A 22,062-nucleotide genomic window follows, 5' to 3' on the forward strand; every position below is an offset into this window, starting at 1 on the left:
TGGCAAATATTATCCAAGAGAAGAATATTCTACAGTTGAGGATATGAGGTCATACAACTTGACATTAGATGCTATGAACTTTAACAACAACTTCACAACAACCATTAACCCTGAAATGCAAAGTTCTATTATGCCATATGTGAAAGTATGGACTCATACAGGAGCTCAAAAAACTCAATATACAAATGGAGACCGTTCAAACTTTTGGCTTGGCATTCCATTTGCTGACTCAGAAGACTTTATGGGTGGTATTTCAACTGTTGGTACAGTTCAAATACAATATACTGGTGACAGAGACGGTCCAGATGAATTGAAAGCAAAGAAGTTTACAAAACCAATAGCACTTTTCACGGAAGATGCTCTTTGAAGATTCGTTCGATGAAAACCTGCTGGGGCTCCTCAGATTGGTATAACGACAGCTTCCATCGAGCAGATTTTGGCAGCAGGTCAGTAAGTTGTTCTTGAACTGACTTCTCTCCGTCAAATATTGACAGTACGCCAGTTTTGATATAATATTGTATTAAAAACTTTCCTTTAGAAATATCTGTAAGTTTTGTTGTTATATTTTTGTCTGCTTCAAGAACTTTCACCATCTCGGTTATACCAACTTTCTTTGCTTTATGAAAATATTTTGGTTCAGCAAAGACTGCTATTCTATAACATTTTCCATTGTTTGTATAAAGAACTATTCTGTCAATGTATTTGTATTGTTTGTGTGTGTAAACTTTGTTCTGCTTCAATTCAATAAGATATCCGAATACGTCCATCTTTTTATTCTAAGTAAAATGTCATTTCCGAAAAATAGAAGCGTAAGTGTTTCAAAAGGTTTAATGGCGATGGCAGATGTGAAGTTAAATTCACCAACTCAAACAAACAGTCAAAGTGTTGTTGTCAATGTCAAAGAAAGAGATGTTGAAGTGGGGAAACCATACGAAGACGAAGATGGTATAACAATAGTTCCTGTAAAAGAACAACCAACATATCCTGAAGTTAGCAGAGACTTAAGTTCTGTTGCAGATATTCGAAACGACTACATGCAACTGAAAGACAAACTTAAAACTCAGGAGAAGATTTGTCAAGCTTTAGGTATAATGTTAAACTTGGTTGAGCACAACCCTGTAAAAGTGAACTCATATGTCATCGCACCTCATGAAATTTTGAAAGAACTATTGAAACTTTTGACAGAGGCAGACGATATAAACATCAAAGAAATAGAACCCGACATTGCTTGCTGTGGTGTTTCATACAATGTCATTGACAAGATATACGTTATGAAAGGAGGCGAAACGTTTGAACTTAAAAATATAGTTTCCCAGACGTCATAAAAATATTTGACGACCACAACATTTCATTAAAATTTATTTGCTAAGTAAATGGCAGAAACATAGTGGTTTATACTATTACGACTAAAAACCCTGAGTCATATAATTCTATAACAACAAACTTACAAAGTCCTCAAGGACGATATTGTAAACTGACCTTAAACACAATGACGACTAAAGCCTGTTTTGCTCTTTTGACACCAGAAGACTTTATTGTTGTGAATGGTAAAAAATACTCCTTTGAAGATACTTACTCAGATATACCACCAACAGGTTTTTGTTGACTTATTTAATACTTTACGTACGAGTGTAACATGTGCTGCAACTAGAGCGGGTTTCATTATGTTTGGATGTCCGACTGAGTTTACTATAAACGATATGAGCTATAATACAAAACTTATATCTGGTTTTTACTACCAACAGTTTCCTATAACAGGAAAAGGTGTCATACAAGGAATGTCTATTCCATTGACTTAAGCACACCAATCTTATATATTGTTTCAAACTTAGGTTCAAAGTGTTATTCGAATGTCGACAGAAACTATTATGACCAAAAGATACTTATGCGTATAAACAATACTTTCTCTGCTGGTTTGCCTATTGTTCATTCGAATGCAGAATTTTCAACCTTAGTGAACTCAAACACTTTGGCAAGTATAACGTTGACATTAGTTGACGCAAACTTTGTTCCTGTAAAACTTTTATGTCCTATGTATTTGTCAATGACGGCAGAAAGTTTCGAATTGGAAGATGCAACTGGTGAAAGTATTGTATTACAAGAACAACTTCAACAACAAATAGCTCAAGAACAACAAATGCAACAAATGCAACAACAAAGTCAAGAATAAAAAAAATATTTTTTTTTATTTTTATAAAAATGTACAGAATAGATGTTTCAGATTTTTATGACTTCCAAGCCTTCAGAAATATGTGTCCATTTCGAGACTATAACAAAGCGTCGAGAATTTGAAACGTTTAGTCATTTATGTTGACTCTGCCCCAGAATGTTATGTTATGAAAGAATGGGATGTTGTCTTTAACAAACCAAGAGCAAAATAGTGTCTGAACAAGAATGTTAGACAGAAACTTAAGAAAATAAAAGTCGTACAAGTTGGCATGAAGATGTTAGATGCTTGGGATATCTTATTGTCAAAGTTTAGAAGATTTTTCAGTTCGAGGTATAAAGTTTTATACACCTTCTCCAAACTTCTATTCTATCTTCACTGGATATAAATACGAACAAGTAGAATGGAAAGAAAATATTATAGAAGCTTGGTTAGACCATGTCAAAGAAATTATATGCAATGGAAACGAAAGAGTCTATGAGTATATCTTATGTTGGTTTGCAAACATCTTACAACATCCAAGTGCTAAAAATGAAACTGCTCTCATTATAATTGGAAAACAAGGAACAGGTAAGAACACATTCTTTACAGATATCTTGTGCAAACTGTTAGAGGGCTATCGAACCCGAATATGACAAACTTAGAAAACATCTGTGGCAAGTTTAACTCTCAATTGAGAATATGAAACTTATAGTTTGCAATGAACTTCAAAGTATAGATACAACAAAAGTTTTTTGAACTCAGATGCTTTGAAGAGTCTTATACAGATAAAGTTGGAGTGTGTTGAAAGAAAGTATAAAGACCAAAGAGTTTGTGAAAATTTGCAAACTTCATTATGGTTTCAAACAATGTTGTTTCCGATGAAGTTAAAGTTCTGACAGAAGATATGTAGTTGTCAGAACGTCAGATTCTCATATGCAAGATACAGAATATTTTTGACGACTTAGCAGAAACTTTGACATCTGACTTTTACAACCACTTGTTCTCATATTTCATGACATTAGATATTTCTAAGTTCAATCCAAGACAAATTCCACATACCGAAGAAAGACAAACATTGTTAGAAGCAAACAAGAGTGTATATGAACTGTTTATAGATGAGACTAACTTTGAGTTTAGATGAAAGGTCATTGTACGATTCGTATAAACAGTATTGTCAAGAGTATGGTTATATGGCAGCGTCTAAACGTACATTCTTGGCAAATGTCAAAAGTCTTTTAGATTTCAGAACGGCGTATATACAAAGAAAAATTTTTATGAGTAAATTTTAAAAAAAATATTTTTTTATCGATAGAAAAGATGACGAAATATATTTCAGTCAACAAATATATGTCAGGACTTAAAGAAGAACTAGACCCATTCGCTTATTTGAATGTTTACTTCTACCATTTTGAAAAAGTCTTCATTCAGCAAAGTTTGGAACATCGAACCAGTTAAGTTTGCTATTGTGACTAAAAATGTGTGCGAAATTTGAAGACTTAGACATAGAAGGTTTGTTAGCAGTCAAAGAAAGTTTTGACAGAAGGTTCTCAAACCTTAAAGAAGGCAAAGCATACAAACTTGTTATACCTTATGAACCAAAGAAAGCAGACGACTATGAATATTATGAGTCTAAGATAGTTGAAGTTCAAGGTAAATTGGGTAAAAAGATTTTAGAGTCTAAGCAGTGTTTACTCCTAAAGAGGAAGAGAACATTGACATTGACCCAGAAATGTTCTAAAAATAAAATTTTATTTTTACATGTCATATCTCACCTTCTCTGGAACTGGTTCAGGTTCTTTTTTCTCTTCTTCTACTTTCTTTTCTTTCTTTTCTCTCTTCTTCTTCTTCTTCTCTGGTGGAGTTATGTCAAATTTGGCGCAACCATATTTATGTAAAAGTTCTTTGTCCTTTAATAGCTCTTCTATTCTGTTTTCTATTTCATCTTCAAGAACAGCGCATGTGTCTTCTTTGCATTCTAAGAACTTTTGTTGGACTTCATCTTTCCAAGAGGCGTCATCTCTGTCAACAAGTCTGTCATTGACAAATTTTAAGACTTCTCTGCTTAATGTTTTATGGTTCTTGTCATATTCCCAGAAACAGAACTTTAGAACAAATTCACCTTTCTTGTTTACACTATGTAAGATTTTATGGTCGACAGATGTTTTGCTGTCGAAAAGCTTGTCTCGAATATAGATAGCGAAATCGCTAGACATTTTCAAAAAGATAAAAATTTTAATTTTTCTAAAAATATGTTAGAAAAAAAGTTTGCTGACATTGACAAGAAATTTGAGAATGTTTTGAAGAAGAACAAGAGGAAGTTAGAAAATGCTCAGATAAAGCCTATACATGACAAGTTCTTATTTGCTCAGAATGGTATAACAGGTCTAATTGCACCACCTGGGTCGGGTAAGACTTTCACTTATCTTAAAATGGCTGCACAACAACAAGAACTAGATGAGAAGAACCCATTCTATGAGTTAGTTGTTATTTGTTCGACTTCTGGTCAATTTGACCAAACCGTCAATTCGTTCAAAGATATTATAAAGAAGTCTAAGTTAGTATGTATAAAGGATACTGAGTTGTTAGATTGGATAAAGAAGTACCAAAGAAGAGTTTTGAAGTATAATGCTATAAATGAGTATATAAATTCGAAGTTTAAAGACCCTAATGAGGAAATGCAGAGAATATTAGAGAAGAAACACTTCAGAAACAAACAGAAAGAGATAGAATACATTTCGAAGAAATTGCAATCTTACGATTGGAAGACTTACCCTCATAGATGTCTTCTTATCTTAGATGATTGCTTCTCATCCTTTGCTTAAGAATAGAGAACAAGATATGTGTCGAATTCTTAAGAAGCTCAGACACTTTAACATCTCAGTTGTCATTTGTGTACAGACAGCAAAGAGTTTAAGTAAAGATGTTAAAAGAATACTTACTGACATTATACTTTTCCCTGGATTGTCCGAAGACGATTTCATGGAACTTATGAAAGAGTCCATGGCAGGTAAGTTTGACAGACATGAACTATGGGAGAAGTACAAAGTCATACAAGACCCTCATACTTCTTTCAGAATTCATATCTACGCGAACAAAGTTCAAATTGTAAAAAGTCAAGCTTGAAAAATGTAAGTGTTTGAGTCTTAGTCTGTTGTGGTGCTGGGGCTTTCGGTTCTTCTGGCTTTGGAATGGACTCGGTTGGTGGTACGTCGGACATTCGTTTGTGTCCTGTCGGATGGAAGAACTTTTCCTGTTGGAAGGAAGAACTTTTCCTGTTGGAAGGAAAAACTTTTCCAGTTGTCGGGAAATTTTTTTCCTGTCTGAAGGAAAAATTTTTTCTGTCGTTCGACCAAAAAGTTCTCAATTTTCGAAAATTTGAATGGTTTACGGACGAACAACAGGAAATTTTTTTCCAGTTGTCAGGAAATTTTTTTCCAGTTGTCAGGAAATTTTTTTCCTGTTGTCGGGAAATTTTTTTCCAGTTGGAAGGAAGAACTTGGAATGTCGGATGGAAGGACTTGGAATGTCGGAAGGAAGGACTTGGAATGTCGGAAGGAAGAACTTGGAATGCCAGAAGGATTTGACAAGGCAATTTACTTTATAGAGCTACCTGAGCCATCTGAAGTCAAGCTTGAAAAATAAATGGTTCATCTACTCTACTTGTTTGAAGTTGTCAAAATACTCTGTTATTTTTTCCTTTAACAATGGCAAATCTTCTTTGAATGTAAGTATTGTACAACCTTTAATATCATAGTGTGTTTGAGGTAAAGTATCTTGAACTATTTGTTTCACATCTTCATTTGGTGTCATTGAAATCGGTAAGTTTTCGCGATAGAACCAATTTCTGTCAGATTTGTAAATCTTAGCTAAGTCGTAAAAGCTTTTGTTGTTTCTTCTGACTAAATGCAACATAACCATATCTCTGTCTTCTTCATTTTCCATCTCTTCAGTATAAATCATATACTTATAGTTCTTTTCCTTTCCTTTTGGTACCGAACGTGGTATTCTTTTCTGTATGTTTTTGTCTTTTGCTTCAATGACTTCATCTTTTGCTTGAAGTTTCTTTTCCATCTCTTCACGTTCTTGTCTATGAATTTCATCTAACATCATGAAAATATAACAAGCATATCGAGGTGAAGCCCACATTGCAACAGCATTTACAAGAAGTCTATGTACATACCAACCTCTCAAACCAGGAGCCAAATTCTTGCGATTTTCGTACGGAATCTCTACCCTCGGTTTTCCGAGGGTAGCAAACATATGAGGAAATTCTTCTAAAAGTTCTTTTGTCTGTTGGTTTTCAAACCAATGGTATGCTTGCTTTGTAGAACGAAGAGTATTCAAAATACTTTGCATTTGGTACATGTCATCTTTGACCGAACGAATGAGACGGAGTTGTTTGTTATACTGTATGTACTCATATTCTTCATTTATAGCTTCATGAACGATAGCAGTTGTTGTGTTCTCTGTTGTTGACATATCTGTCTTTATATTCCGGATAAAAAAATAAAAAAAAATAAAACTAACTTTATTTTTTCTGTCTTAAGGAAATTCATGAAATTTGGTCATTTTTCAGCAAAAATATATTTTATGTTAGAATGTTAGATCTAACATGTTTTCTAACATGTTTTCTAACATGGTCTAAAACACACAAAACTCATGAAATTTCATACGGAATTCAGCAAAAATATATTTTAGGGTAGAATGTTAGATCTAACATGTTTTCTAACACGTTTTCTAACATGGTCTAAAACACACAAAACTCATGAATTTTCATACGGAATTCAGCAAAAATAATGTTTATGTTAGAATGTTAGATCTAACATGTTTTCTAACATGTTTTCTAACATAACTATTTACAAGCGTTTTACATGGTATATGTTGCGATGGTTCATGACTCTAAACAATTTCGTAGCTTCTATTTCTTCGCTGAGGATATCGAATGTTTTAACGATACCGAAAGTTTCTTTATACTTCTTCTTGACGTCAGATAGAAGGAAATCGTCAGCAGTTGGATAGTTTTTGTTCAGAAATTCTAACATGTTCATTTTATCTTCTGCTGGTTTTTCTGCTTCTTTCTTTAAATCTGCATAGTCGTTTCGCATACGTTCTATCTCTTTGACGGAGTAGTTATATTTCCTCATTGCTGCTTTACATTTTGAACATTGCGGGTTCATTTTTGCATTGTACATTGAAATTTGTCCTGCTAGAACAACTAAGGCGTCAATGGTTTTCTTCATCTCGAACATAGCGGGTCTTATTTGTTCGTTCCATACCTTACCCCTACTATCTTTATCTCTTATTTCCCAAACACATTTTGCAACTAACGAAACAAAGTTGTCGTAGGTCTTAAACTCCCCAGATTTGTATATGTCAGAGATGTTCTTATATACCATATCGCAATCTTTGTCCATGACTTTGTGGTTGCAATGAAATCCAAGGAATTCATAATTTACCTTTCGTATGAACTTCTTTATTTCTACTGAGTCAGTTGCTTTGACTTCTATTTCGTCAAATTCGGGAATGGTTAGTTTTTGTTGTTGGATTTCAGGCAATTTGGGTAAATGGTCGATGAGGTCCTGCATTTCATAAAGATACTGTTCATTTGTTTCATCTTTCGCACTACAGTCTAAATCTCCTTGGAGAAGTTCTTGCTTTATCTTCTGGATTTCTGTTTCGAAAGTATATGAAGAAGGAATGAAGCTTTTCATCTCTACTAACATAGATGTTGGATTCATGACTAAAGAGTTTGGTGAAGTTGTTGCTAACATGTTCTTACAATAAAAATAAAAAATATTTTTTTAAAAAAACTAACTTTATTTTTCAATACTTTTTCTATCTTAAGGAAATTCATGAAATTTCATGAGTTTTCTACGATGTTAGAAAACAGGTTAGAAAACATGTTAGATCTAACATTCTAACATAAAATATATTTTTGGTGTAAATTTCATGAGTTTTCTACGATGTTAGAAAACAGGTTAGAAAACATGTTAGATCTAACATTCTAACATAAAATATATTTTTGGTGTAAATTTCATGAGTTTTCTACGATGTTAGAAAACAGGTTAGAAAACGTGTTAGATCTAACATGCTAACATAAAATATATTTTTGTCTGATTTACACTCATTACGAAGAAGTCTTGACAAAACATTTACGAAGAAGTCTTGACAAATTCAAGAGGTTAGAAAACAGGTTAGAAAACAGGTTAGAAAACAGGTTAGATCTAACCTTCTACCCTAAAATATATTTTTGCCGAATTCAATAAAAATAAATGGTTCATTTACTCACAATATTTTTGTACAAAACGACCCCAAACTTTTAACCTCTCTTCTGCAGCTTCAAATGCTATCTTAGCGAGTTCATATTCTCTAAATTCTCTCTTTAAATCTTCTTGTTCCCATTGGTCTAGTTCGTATGGAGAATCTCTATAACCAGAACATATCTCACGTTCATGTTCTATTTGTTTTTCATGCATTTTTCTAACTTCTTCTTCAAACAAAGGTTTTGCATTCTCTACTGTATCTTCAAGTTCTTCTTCATCTAACTTCTCATGAACTTTCTTGTCTATGGAGTCCATAATTTTTCCAACTGCTATACAATATTTTGGAGAAGCCCACATTGCAATATAGTTTACGAGTCTTGGGTCTACATACATTCCTCTAACCTGTTTGATTTCATCCGGAATTCCTGCATGAACTTTGTATAAAAAGCAACCCGCCGTTTTCCGCGGGTTGGTATATTCTTCACAAAATGCCTTAAAATACTCTTCCCAGGACTTATTTTCCAACAACCTTCTAAAGTCTTTCCTAAACTGCTGACACATCTTTGTTGCATTTATATAACCATCCTTGTCTCTACGTAAGACTTCAATACCGTTGTAAGTGCCTTTTGTGAATGTTTCACCATTAGATTTGTTCGTGAATGTTTTTGCTTCGACTGACATTTCTGTCCTTACATACAAAATAAAAAAAAATAAAAAAATAAAACTAACTTTATTTTTTATTTCGGGAAAATTCATGAAAATTCAAGAGGGTAGAAAAGAGGTTAGAAAAGAGGTTAGATCTAACCTTCTACCCTAAACATTATTTTTCAATACCTTTTCAGCACTTCTCCGTAGTTATATATGAAAGACAATTCGAGATAAAAGTCGTAGTACAATGGAACAATATGTTGCACACCATTTGTTGTGAACCAAACTTGAAAGTCAGAGAAACTGTTACTAGGTGGTTCGTAGAATTTAGAAGCAAAGTCATAAAAGTCCTTACCAATACAAAGAAAACTATTGTTGCTTGAACTGAAACTTGCATGACACATGACATTTTGAGGGTCAAACACGTTTCTATAAACTGTCAAATCTGTTGGTGGGCGTATAAACCAGAACGGACCGTCAGGTGGTAATGGTTCGTTCTGGTTTAGTAACCGAAGAAATTGTGCCCAAGAACGTTTGTCTACTTGCCAAAATAAAAACTGTGTATCTCTTGGAGGGTTATTTTCAATCCTTTGAAATGAAACTGTGGAGTTCATCTTGTCATATTCTAGTTTCAGATAGTATGTTCCATTTAGTAAAGAATCGTATTTTTCTTGAAATTCCCAGTAGTATTTGTTTATTTGAGTTTGAAAGTCATTTAGAGTCTTCTCAAGACTTTCGTCTGAACGAACTGTAAAGATTCTCATTTCATCAAATTTGTCTATTAGACCATCAGAACCTCTATACTGACCATGAAAATATACTGCGAACATAAATGCGTTAGTTCTTTTTGAAAACAAAACTCTTCTAAATCCTATTGCCTTTGCATCTGAAGGACTTTGAAGCCAACGAATTGGAAAGTCAAAGCGGTAGGAGCCGGATGAAATTTCTTCATCTGATATAGTCCTACCAGCGTTTGTAAAGATATAGTCTAACGGTTTTGTATCTGCTACTTTTGTTCTTTGTTTTTCAACCTGAAACATTTAATATATGTAAAAATATACTGTTTTAAAAAATGTTTTAAAATGGTATGCCATTTCATATTTCTCATCTAACAAACAAGTTTCCCAACGGTCTTCTCCGACAGACTCAGCGTACATTTTCAAATAAAAATTTTTTACTTCATGCAATGTTTAACTATTTCACCATCTTCTTTAACACCCCAATACTTACGCTTGGAGAGAACATGAACTTCGGAAAATACCTTGTCTAGCTTAAAACAGCCCATTTTCTCACCAACTAAACCCATTTCAATGAGTTTGTTATAGCCTTCTTCGTTCGTCATGAGTGCGTCAATGTTCTCATAGTAAACCTTGACTTTGGATTTGACTTCGGAGAAGAATTTGTTGTACTCGTCAAGGACTGCTTTTGCGAACTGAGGGTAAGACCAATGTTCGACAATAGGTTTTAATGTGGTTACTAAGCCACTTTCACCTTCGGTAAATTCGTATTTCAAAACAAAAGGGGAGAACCTTTCAACAAAGTTGTCGACCTTCTCATAATGTTTACTCTTCATCTCTTGAGGTTTTTTAATGGAATACCCCCATGTCGAATTCATAAGCAATTTGAGTGTCATTGCAAGTTTGGGGTTTGAAGCTTTCCTAATATCATAGAGTTGTTGTATGACTTTTCCAACTGTATAGTTCCTTCCTGGGAACTCACCGTCTTCGTTTGGAATTCCAGTCGGGATATATTGGACGAACCTCATGTATGCAGCGTTAAGGTCAACATAGTATATTTTTTCATATGAGTCGAACTTATCGCATCCAATCGGACCAGTTTTTGGAAATTCAAGCGAGTCTCTTATCTTCTGAGAAACTTCTCCTGTTATCTCATAAACATCGTCGAAGCAACCTGTTTCATATAAAACCTTCTGACCTAACTCTGATGCTCTCCAATACAATTTGACGTCGATTGGATGTCTCAATGGGAGTTTGTTTATAGCATCTTGAAGTTCTTGCAACCTCATTGGAAGTTCTTCTGGTTCAGGTTGGTATCCGAACAATCCAACTCCTTTTGGAACTGTGTACTTCTTTTGTACTAGAACTTTGTCTGGAACAACTTTTGGTCTTGCTAACAGTGAAAAGTTTGTTTCGTCTTTTGGTACAAAAGTTTCTGTCAGCTTGTCATCTGGAATTGGTTCCAACAAACCTTTCTCGAAAAGAATGTTAACAGCTCTGACAATGTTGCACTTGCCTTTTCCGAACAATGGGTTTGTAAGACTTTCGTTCAACATGAAGTGGTTATGGACAATTGCAATCTTCAACCATGGTAAGTCTTTGTCAACAACATAGTCGTCATGTGAAGAACCTTTCTCAGTCGGAATGTTGACTCGGATATTCACATTTGCCAACGGTGCAACTTTTGCCAATTGACCTCTGAGAAGGTACCTCGTCTTCACACATGACTCAAGATACTTCATCTTCTCATCTGTAACAAGACCAGAGTTCCTGAGACATGTAAGAATACAAGGTTCATTGACAATTGTTTCAATTGAATTGTAAATTCCATACCTTGTCAAGTCAATGTCAGACTTATTTCTGAACGGGAAGTATCCAGCATGTTGTCTGACTGCTTGAGGGTTAGGTTGGTACCATTCGAACTTGACACTTGCAATTCCTTCAATTGCATTCAAAATGTCTGAGTCGGAGTCAACCATTTGTTCTCTCTTTGTAGTCTTGAAAGCGTCAAGAAGCATTGCAGCTGTTGTGACATTGCCATGTGCATAGTAAATGTGACCATCCAAATCTGTTATGGTCAATCTGAGATTGTATCCTTTCTTATTTCCGTCTTGTATGGCAGCAAGTACACCCATGAAGCCTTCTTTGTTCTTTCCTTCGTCAAAGTTTACTGTAAAGGTTCGACCAGATGTAATTTGACTTCTAACCTCACGATACTTTTCATATGCATATCTTGTTCTTTCCATGGGAGCATGTGCGTCTTCACCTTTTCCTTTTTTCCTTCTCAAAGGATGCAATTGTTCGTCATGTTTCCAGTAGAATCTGGCAAAGCCGTCGTGTCCTTCAACTTGCGGTTCACTAACATCGAAAGGCAAGTTTATAAGACGCTCTTCTTCTAACCTCTCAAGTCTGTTTGGATAATTTGCGCGTGCTGTTTCCAAGTCCATTTCATAGGTCAGACCAGCCAGTTTGTCATAGACTTTTATGGGTCTTCCCTTCCTATATTTAAACTTCTTTGAAACTCTCCAACCATATCTTTCTAACTCTGCTTTTATTCTAGCAGACCTTCTATCCATTCTATACGGGGGCATTTTTATAAAAATAAAAAAATGTTTTTTCTTTACTTTACATAACCGCCTGCTGCCATAAGTCTTTGACGCCAACCCATACCAGCTAATGAAGGTTGACTTGGTTTAGTTTGGAAACTAACCTTTGGTTTTGGTTTATCTTCAGTTTTTGGCTCACCTTCTTCTATCTGTTTTTCGTCACTTTTCGGTTCCTCTGACTTTACCTCACTTGCAGGTATGGTTGTGTCGTCAACATCTTCATAAATATCATATGCCATTTGTTTTTGTTTTCCTTTCAACTTTTTGTGTTTGTTGTAAAGTTTAGAATATTTCGACTCTAAGTCAATGAGATGTTCTATAATGAACTGTTGGTCAGTGAAGTATACCTTCCCATCTGTTGTCTCTTTAACTCCTTCAGACTTCAATATTTTATTTGTGAGAGTCTGTTTCTTTTTTGAGATACTAGCCGTTCCATTTCTATGAAAAGTGACTTTATAGTTAGGGTTTGTATTTCCAGACCTGGCACTTTCTATTATTGAATTTTTCTCTTCATCTGTAAGTTCTTTGACAGGTTTTGACAATGGTTCTGAACTTTTTGTTTGTGGTGTCAAATCTACCGTTTCAACTTCTTCGGTCATTTCATCTCAGTAAAAATTTTAGTTTGTTTTGTTTTCAACTGGTTGTTTAGGTTTTTTAAGTCGGTCTAAAACTTCCTGAGGTATAGGAAGAACTTGACAAACACGTGGTTGTGTAACTGCTGGAAGCCGACAAATCCATCTTGAACCCATTTGTCTCAATGCTGTATTGTTCATTTCATCTCAGTAAAAAACTTTACATTCCCCACGTTTGAGGCGGTTGAGGTTGGTTATTGTTTACCCATTGTTGTGCATGGTTATATCCTCTGTTAAAGAATCTTTCACCTTGGTCCATATAGTGTCCTGCTTGGTTATAGTAGTCATTTGCTTTGTTATAATAGTTTCCTGCTTGTCTTCCTACATTGTCCATCCATCCTTGAACTTTTCCTCTTGTTTCAGGATTTGGAATAAGATTTGCTGCATCTCGTGCTACATCCCAACCTTTCTGTACAGTTTGTATAATAGGTTGTGCTTTCTCTTTAAGTATACCTAATGTACTCAAAATCTTCCTTCCAACTCCAAATACACCTCTGGCTATTGTTCCCACTGCGGGCAAAAATCTGGATGCAACTCCTGCTAATGCGCCAAATAAACCCATTTCTTATGGGGTAAAAATGACGAATCCAAACAAGGACCCGTATGTTTCTAAAGCAACAAAGAAAGCACTCATGGTAAAAATCTTTAGTTCAACACCAAATGCTTGGTTTATGGATATCTTGGAAAACATTCCGAGAGTTAGAACAGATGGACCTCCATACTGGCTAATATTTGTCGGTCAAAACACAAGATACTGTGAAGCCATACCATTACAGTCCAAAAATATTTTAGATGTGAAAACTGCTTTGACAATATTCGTTGACAAATACCATCCAACAAAACTGACATCTGACTGTGAAAGTTCTTTCAAATCAGATGATGTAAAAAACTATCTGCGTTCAAAAAATGTAAACCAATATTTCATTGTCGACCAAAACCATTCTGCTCTTGGTGTCATTGACAGTTGTATAAAAATCTTAAGAGACTTAAACCAACCACAAGGTGGTGAAGCAAATGAAATGTCATATGACGACAAATATAGACACTTCTCCATGGCAAAGATGAGACAAGTTTTAAATATTTACAATAGCCGTAAACAAAAAGGTTTGGGAAACCACTCCCCCGAAGAAATGAAAAACAACCCCGACTTAGAGAAAGACTATATATTTAATAGTTTAGTCAAAAGAGACAAACAAGAAAGAATGCCAGGCTTCAAACTTAAGAAAGGTGACAAAGTAAAAATAGAAATACCTAAACGCGACCCATATGAAAATACTATTGACTATGACAACAATGGGAACTCGACAGGTACTCACCTTCGTGTTCGTAAAAATAGAAGAAAGTATACAAGAGAATATTATGAAGTTTTAGGCAAACATGGCAAAATGTACAGACTGCAAGCAGAAGATAAAACTACTATTGTCAGACCTCGTTTCAAACTTGTCAAAGTTCAAGGTGGTATACTTTCAAAGACAGTTCCTAACAAATATAAGACAACTCCTGACGAATATGCTAAAGAAGTTGAAAATGACGACTAAGCAATTCTATACCATGCACAAACTGTCATGTAAGGTGGCATGTATTTTTTACCTAGTCCTGTAGATGTTGTTGTAAAAGTATGTTGGTGGTTTCCTCCTGGTTCAGTTTGTCGAAAAGTCTTTTTTGCTGAATGGTTATAATCTGGAGATAAAACGTCATAGCCAGCTTCATACTCTGAGTTGTATAATGGGTGGTCTCTTAATGAGTGGCTATGGTCGCCAGAAAAGTTTGTTGTACCAGAATGACTATGTGGTGGCAAGTTGTCGACAGATATCGTTTTACTTCCACCTGTTTTCTTTGGAGTGTGTGCACAATACAAAAAACTTTCGAGTATTTGAGTCCAAGTTCCAAAACCAAGTACTACTTCTGGTCTGGTAGAGTTCATTGACGTATAAATAGAACCAACCGGGTAAATGGTTTGAAGTATTTCTGTCTTTAATGTTTGAAGCTCTTTTTGTCTGCTTTCTTGTCATATAAATCTTGAGCAGTGAATTTAACTTTATTTTCATCCTCCATGACATAAACATCTCTACATCTAATGTATCTCATCGTCGTTATGTCATCCTCCGATGTTAAACCTTGTGGAAAGTTAGGAGGTTTCCAATTTAATACATCCCCACCAGTTCCATCAGGTTCTTCAACCGTTCCTGCAATATTTTCTATACCAACAGTTGCGAAGAAATCGTGTGTATGTCCAACGTCACTTTTCCTGTTTAAGGTTTCTTGTAAGTTTGTAATATTTGCAATGGTATGTGTATGAGTCTTTTTAGAATATTCTTTGTCAGCTCTTGTCACTTCACTTGACATTTTATTGTCAACATATGTTTTATCTGCTTTGTCATCTAACATTGCTGGTAGTTCATCTACGTCATAGATGTTATGTGTATGATGTTTTTGTGGGTATGTTCTATCTGTCCATGCGAGAATATAGTCTCTTGTTGCATCTACATACTCTTTGTCAGCTTTGTTGTCAATATCTGCTTTCAAAAGAAGTTCATCTATAGGTTTCTCGTTTAAAGTTCTTTTTGTTGGATTTATACAAACAGTATGGTTCTTACTGTCTTGAAACAGAAACTCGTCTGTCAATGGGTTTAATGTCAGTTTTAAGTTTCCTTCTTTCAATGACTCAGATATCTTAGAATAGTTTGAAAAGTTTGTTGTGTTCTTATTTAGAGCTTGTACAATGAGTTGTCGGTTGTGTTGTATTTCTCTCATAGACGCTGTTTCTTTCGACATTTTTATTCTAGATAAAATATGCTTTCAATAGAAAAAGAAAATTCTAGAGTTGCTACAACTAAACCATTAGATGAACTTTTTACGAATGTCGGTCAAAAGTTTGAGACAGAGACCGTAAAGCATGAAGGCTATCGTTTTGACTACCCGTTAAGATGGCTAAGAGACCCATCCGTCACAAAAGCTATTGGCTTTCGTAGAATGAAATTCATTTCAGAAGCCATACATGGTTTCCCATTTACGGTCGCTTTTGAAATTCGATACTATAACAAAGAGAAACGTACGTATGAGAAATTTGAACAGGGAAAACTTTTACAAGTGAATTTGCTTGTAAACTTAGAAACAACTCTTCAAGCTTTTCAAGAAAAAATAAACGATATCTATCTCGAATATGCAAAACAGTACAACATTGACGAAGGAGAGTACCATCTCGATATTGTTTATGACAGGAAAAATGCAACTGTTAAAATCGATAGAATAGAAGACCTTGGAGAAAACGTTTATATTTCTACAAAATATAACAACTTGGCATGGTATAGATTTTTGAGGATGTTAAATCAGCCTGCAGCATATCCAGTACACCCGAACTTTTATGAAGTCGAAAACCCTAATGGAACATATGAAAATGTTTTCGACCCAGCTGCTATTATTGTTCATGCTTCATTTTCTGGCGCCCAAAACTCTTTCTTATGCTTGGCAAATGACTTTTACGAAAAACCTACAAAGTTATATGAACCGCCGAGTGGAAGTATTTCAGACTTTCAAGTATGGTTTACTACAGATGGAAGAAAAAGAATAATTCCATTATACCATGCGTTTTACTTAGAACTTAGTTTCATATACAACTACTATCGAACGATAAAAATATAATTTTTTAATATACCGGTTGTGGTTGCCAACTTGACTGTGGTGCAGGTTCAGGCTGTTGTATAACAGGAGCTTGTTCTTCTGGTTCAGGGTCTTTAGGTATAATACCAACAAACTGACATACTCTTTTACCAATATTTTTGACACCGTTCCATACTCCTCTTCCGACAGATTTTATTCCATTCCATATACCTCTTCCAACATTTCGAAAGAAGTTTCCTATCTTACTGAAGAAACCCATTTTACTATATGTAAAAATCTAATGTCCGCCTAGTCTCTTACGTTTCCTGTTGAGTTCCATAGCATTCTTTAACTGGAGCTCATACATTCTGTTTCTCCTCTGGTAGAAAACATATTCTGGGTCAACTCCTGTGTTCGCGTCATCTGCATAAAGTTGTTTATATCCCACTTCAGGGTTTGTATAAAACTCTTTCCATCTCATATTTGCATACCATGGTGGCAAACCTAACGCAGCGTCATTTGACATGGCAGTTTGCATTTGTACATCTGTTGGCACTTGACCATAGTTTGCCATTGCAGTTTGTATTCTAACTTCATTTGGAATATTCTCTGGGTTTGGTTGTCCAGGTTGCTGTGCATTCGCTAAGTTCTGTGCGTCCATTTAATATTAGATAAAAATATCTCTTACGAGTACATATACTGAACATTTGCAGGCATTGGTTCATCTTCATATTCTCTGTACTTTTCTGCCACGTCAAATAAATAAATGACACAATGGAAAAAACCTAAAACAAGTAGTCCTATTTCAAACCACATTTACTTACTAATAAAATTTCTTTATTGTGACACTTTCTCCAGTTTATAGGACCTCTCTCATATTCTATCTTGTCATATATAAACTCATAGTCATGTATGTCCTCTAACCATCTCATAACGGTTTCCAAACCACTTTTATCGGATGTAAAGTAAAAGCATGGATGGTTATGTAAAACGTCTAAAGTTTCTAAAGAGTCTCTCAAAGTCCAGTCTACTTGGTATTGAAAATCCCATGTGTTATAGAACGGTGGGTCCACTATAAAGAAAACATTTTCCTTGTCTTTATATTTTTCATACAACTCTGTCCAATGACATCTCACAAACTCTATACCCTCAATATATTTTTCTATGTCCTCTTTGAAAACATTTGTATAGTTGAGATATAAAACTTTTGACATAAGTGTTTCAATGTCATGAACTCTTATAGCACCACTATATAATAGTCTAGCAGATATACTATTCCAGTCTATATATTCTGCTTTTTTCAAAACCTCTCTCACAATATTTTTGTTATCTAATGGTATACGTTCCATCTTACCTATAGGTATCTTTTCTTTTAACTCTTTCAATATATTGTTTGTGTCTGGAATATGTTTGAGACGGTCCATATAGTTGTCGAAGTCATTGCATATAATCTTTGAGTCTGGGAATATTATATGGCACAAATGGGATATATAGAAACTTCCACCGAACAAATCTACAAATGTTAGACCATTCGGTAGTTTCTTAAGTTCTCTCAATATAATATCTTTACATCTACTCTTATTTCCAAAGAACGGTAACGGTGGTTTTGTAAAATTCATTTATATATAATAATAAAAATGTTTTTCCCTGAAAAGTGACAGAAAAGTGACAAAACATGAAAACATATATAATTTGTGAAAAGCGACACATTATATAATGTTTTCGACCCAGAAGAAGGCTTCTTCCCAGAAGCAATGGAGGAAGAAGAAGAGTCCTCCGAATAAAAACTTCATTTATACTAAACATCAACATCAGGGCTAGAAGGCACGAAGTGCCTGGAAGCCCCACTACCTTTTTTTTTTTTTTTTTTTTTGCTGTTTCAGTCATTAATTCTTAAAAATAAAAAGGGTAAAAACTAAATAAAATGGGTAAAATTCAATAGTGTCTGTGCTATCGTTCAATTTGAAGGTGTCTTTTGAAACCGCAAGACACATTGAATTTTTGAATAGTGTATTATGGTTTGACAGACACCAATGAAAAAAATAAAATGATATTTATTTTAAATATATAAGATCCTTATATAAAATATAAATATTTTATCGTTTTATTTTCTTGTTTTAGAAATGTTTTTTATTGAAAAATCAATAAAACTAACTCCAAAATTAAATTTTTGATTTAAAGACACTATGATGACACCAGGCAAATCTTCCAAGACACCTATCGTCGGGAATCTAACAACCCTATTTTTCTCCATGTAAACTTAAATTTTAATTTTTACCACTAAAATGCAATATTTCAACAAATTAATGAGTAATAATATTTTAATTTATAATAAATATTATAAATCTCCTCAATTTAATGTAATTATTGTATTAATTTTTGTTGAAAATATAAAATCTTCAAGTAAATGATGTGAATTTAATATTTTTAGAATGTTGTTTAATTGTACTATATTATGCATGTAAAATTTTGTTACAATACATTTTATATGGGATCCCCATTGCCCAATTGAGAGAAAATTGAGAGGTGGGATTGGGCTAGCCCAATTCAAAATATCCCAGGTGGAAATAAAAAAATTAACAATTCAACATAAAAAAGCATCTTAAATAATAATGATAAAAAGAAATTTTGTATGAATTTCAATCAAATTTGTTTTTATTCAACTTAAGAAATCACTTCATTAATGAAAGAAGTCGGGTTCACAACATATCCCGATCTTGAAACGAAACAACATGTTTTTTTGATGCCCTAAACGGGGGGGGTCGCCAGCAAAAAAAAAGATGTCAAAATTTATCCCAAAAATTTAAAAAAAATCGAAGAAAGTGCATCCCAGGGATTATAAAATTTAAGTTTTCACATCTCTATTAAATGCATATTTAATTATCAAAACAATGTCGATTTAGCTTGAATGTTCATTATAAATGTGTAAGTTTAGGAAAACAAAAAATAATTAATTCTCGCAAAGAAACTTATTTTAAAAGAACCTAAACAAAAGTTCATATAATAATAAATCTAAAAATAGATATTAATTTAAACGAAGATAATGAGAGAATGGGGATGTTGTAAAACAATGAGACTTAATGATCAAATAATTAAAATAATAAAATTAATTAAAGGAAAGCTAAAATAGTTTAATGAATTTTTATAGATTGATTACACAATCAATGTTTCTGTGTCAATGTACATCAATCAACATTGTTTCATTGAATTTTGTCTTTCACCAAGAAGATTCAAGAACAAAGTTTTGTAGTTTCAATAGATTGATTACACAATCAATGTTTCTGTGTCAATGTACATCAATTAACATTGTTTCATTGAATTTTGTCTTTCACCAAGAAGATTCAAGAACAAAGTTTTGTAGTTTCAATAGATTGATTACACAATCAATGTTTCTGTGTCAATGTACATCAATTAACATTGTTTCATTGAATTTTGTCTTTCACCAAGAAGATTCAAGAACAAAGTTTTGTAGTTTCAATAGATTGATTACACAATCAATGTTTCTGTGTCAATGTACATCAATTAACATTGTTTCATTGAATTTTGTCTTTCACCAAGAAGATTCAAGAACAAAGTTTTGTAGTTTCAATAGATTGATTACACAATCAATGTTTCTGTGTCAATGTACATCAATCAACATTGTTTCATTGAATTTTGTCTTTCACCAAGAAGATTCAAGAACAAGTTTTCCTCTTTTTCTTTTTTAAATGATTAAAATATTACCTTGCTTCAACTTTACACGTTTTCGTTTACTAAAATTATCTTTTACCTTCACTTATCTTATCATACCCAATTATTCATTTAATTCTATATTTTTCTGACCAAAAATCCTCTCAAATCTCCCTTCTTCTTTCAAAAATTCTATGAGTTTATTCAAATTTCCTTTAAATCTTTGCTAGTCCTTCTATGAGATTCATTCTAAAATTTTTGAAAAAAATTTAAAATTTGCTAAATATATTCTTTATTACTTTGCACTATTTTCCAATTGAAAAATCGTCGATTTTAATCAAATGTAAGATAATAATAAAAATTATGAAACTTACCGTGTTTATTAGTAAATTTCAATATGAAGTTGTTATACAAACAGCTGGGACTTTAAATTGAGAAATTGCATAATTCCATCTACAAATTTTGGTCTAGACAATAATCATTGATAAATTATAATATATGTATTATGTGTATTTACATTGCATATATAACAATTTCAATTTCTATATTAAATTGTTATTTGATATCAGCTATATTTGTTCAGGTAAAATGAAGTGTAAAAATATAACTCATGAATTACATATATATATATTTTTTTATTATTAAAATCAAATTCAGATTTATAAATTAAGGTTATTCATTTTTGATATGGTTATCACGCTCAAATATGGAAATAAAATTAAAAAAAGTCAATACTCCTCAAAAAATACATTGTCTATCATTATATCTATATGCTTCCAAAGTATTTCATCTTAAACTAAAGACTTTTATATTACAAAAAGATTCAAAGAAGATACAATTGTTTAATTATGTTAAACATTATTCAGATATGACAATTGAAATAAAAGAGTCAAAAAAGCCTCTAAACTATTTGACAATCCAATAATTTCTTCAACTAAACTATCAAATTTGGAGGATTTAATAAAATGTGGATATGATATGGATATTTCACAAATTGCATTGTTTTCAGCCAGAAATGACATTGATACTGCTATGAAAATACTGAACATGGATTCAATCGAAGAATATGGATATGAACTTAATTGCTTATTAAAACAAGTAAGAGAATTTAGAAGAAGTGATATAAAAGGTCAAATGATTGCAATAAGGACAGATAGCAATGGTAAAAAATACACAGAAGTATTAGCAGAAGGGATTTTTAAAGCAGATAGCGATGTTGATTGATGTACATTGACACAGAAACATTGATTGTGTAATCAATCTATTGAAACTACAAAACTTTGTTCTTGAATCTTCTTGGTGAAAGACAAAATTCAATGAAACAATGTTAATTGATGTACATTGACACAGAAACATTGATTGTGTAATCAATCTATTGAAACTACAAAACTTTGTTCTTGAATCTTCTTGGTGAAAGACAAAATTCAATGAAACAATGTTGATTGATGTACATTGACACAGAAACATTGATTGTGTAATCAATCTATTGAAACTACAAAACTTTGTTCTTGAATCTTCTTGGTGAAAGACAAAATTCAATGAAACAATGTTGATTGATGTACATTGACACAGAAACATTGATTGTGTAATCAATCTATTGAAACTACAAAACTTTGTTCTTGAATCTTCTTGGTGAAAGACAAAATTCAATGAAACAATGTTGATTGATGTACATTGACACAGAAACATTGATTGTGTAATCAATCTATTGAAACTACAAAACTTTGTTCTTGAATCTTCTTGGTGAAAGACAAAATT

General features: G+C 33.3%; 11 protein-coding genes and 1 pseudogene across 12 annotated transcripts, besides 2 other annotated features; 2 read left to right on the forward strand and 10 right to left on the reverse strand.

Moving 5' to 3' along the window:
* Positions 1-15,549: a mobile genetic element.
* Positions 3,904-4,167, reverse strand: TVAGG3_0827710 (uncharacterized protein; the record flags this gene model as incomplete). Its single annotated transcript, XM_051248343.1, has 1 exon — positions 3,904-4,167. A coding segment is annotated over one exon (264 nt), but the record flags the coding sequence as incomplete, so codon positions are not given.
* TVAGG3_0827720 lies at positions 4,579-5,272 on the forward strand (annotated as a pseudogene). Its single transcript has one exon. A coding segment is annotated over exon 1 (694 nt).
* On the reverse strand, positions 5,801-6,256 carry TVAGG3_0827730 (uncharacterized protein; the record flags this gene model as incomplete). The annotated part of the gene is made up of 1 exon (XM_051248344.1): positions 5,801-6,256. One exon carries the CDS (start codon positions 6,254-6,256, stop codon positions 5,801-5,803), a length of 456 nt encoding a protein of 151 aa, XP_051083819.1.
* Positions 7,006-7,920, reverse strand: TVAGG3_0827740 (organellar and viral DNA polymerase type B; the record flags this gene model as incomplete). The annotated part of the gene is made up of 1 exon (XM_001298367.1): positions 7,006-7,920. One exon carries the CDS (start codon positions 7,918-7,920, stop codon positions 7,006-7,008), a length of 915 nt encoding a protein of 304 aa, XP_001298368.1.
* On the reverse strand, positions 8,431-9,093 carry TVAGG3_0827750 (uncharacterized protein; the record flags this gene model as incomplete). Its single annotated transcript, XM_051248345.1, has 1 exon — positions 8,431-9,093. The coding sequence occupies one exon, from the start codon at positions 9,091-9,093 to the stop codon at positions 8,431-8,433; it is 663 nt and encodes a 220-aa protein (XP_051083820.1).
* TVAGG3_0827760 (uncharacterized protein) lies at positions 9,240-10,100 on the reverse strand (the record flags this gene model as incomplete). Its single annotated transcript, XM_051248346.1, has 1 exon — positions 9,240-10,100. One exon carries the CDS (start codon positions 10,098-10,100, stop codon positions 9,240-9,242), a length of 861 nt encoding a protein of 286 aa, XP_051083821.1.
* On the reverse strand, positions 10,937-11,932 carry TVAGG3_0827770 (uncharacterized protein; the record flags this gene model as incomplete). The annotated part of the gene is made up of 1 exon (XM_051248347.1): positions 10,937-11,932. A coding segment is annotated over one exon (996 nt), but the record flags the coding sequence as incomplete, so codon positions are not given.
* TVAGG3_0827780 (uncharacterized protein) lies at positions 13,021-13,176 on the reverse strand (the record flags this gene model as incomplete). The annotated part of the gene is made up of 1 exon (XM_051248348.1): positions 13,021-13,176. The coding sequence occupies one exon, from the start codon at positions 13,174-13,176 to the stop codon at positions 13,021-13,023; it is 156 nt and encodes a 51-aa protein (XP_051083823.1).
* Positions 13,196-13,597, reverse strand: TVAGG3_0827790 (uncharacterized protein; the record flags this gene model as incomplete). Its single annotated transcript, XM_051248349.1, has 1 exon — positions 13,196-13,597. One exon carries the CDS (start codon positions 13,595-13,597, stop codon positions 13,196-13,198), a length of 402 nt encoding a protein of 133 aa, XP_051083824.1.
* A 540-nt stretch (positions 15,550-16,089) lies between the features above and the next one.
* On the forward strand, positions 16,090-16,677 carry TVAGG3_0827800 (uncharacterized protein; the record flags this gene model as incomplete). Its single annotated transcript, XM_051248350.1, has 1 exon — positions 16,090-16,677. A coding segment is annotated over one exon (588 nt), but the record flags the coding sequence as incomplete, so codon positions are not given.
* Positions 16,678-16,681: 4 nt separating this feature from the next.
* On the reverse strand, positions 16,682-16,915 carry TVAGG3_0827810 (serine threonine-protein phosphatase family; the record flags this gene model as incomplete). Its single annotated transcript, XM_051248351.1, has 1 exon — positions 16,682-16,915. One exon carries the CDS (start codon positions 16,913-16,915, stop codon positions 16,682-16,684), a length of 234 nt encoding a protein of 77 aa, XP_051083826.1.
* Positions 16,916-16,933: 18 nt separating this feature from the next.
* On the reverse strand, positions 16,934-17,296 carry TVAGG3_0827820 (uncharacterized protein; the record flags this gene model as incomplete). Its single annotated transcript, XM_051248352.1, has 1 exon — positions 16,934-17,296. The coding sequence occupies one exon, from the start codon at positions 17,294-17,296 to the stop codon at positions 16,934-16,936; it is 363 nt and encodes a 120-aa protein (XP_051083827.1).
* A 2,202-nt stretch (positions 17,297-19,498) lies between these two features.
* Positions 19,499-22,062: part of a mobile genetic element that runs on past the window's edge.

Source organism: Trichomonas vaginalis, chromosome VI (genome assembly GCF_026262505.1).
Source record: "Trichomonas vaginalis G3 chromosome VI, whole genome shotgun sequence".
Taxonomy (NCBI): Eukaryota; Parabasalia; order Trichomonadida; family Trichomonadidae; genus Trichomonas; species Trichomonas vaginalis.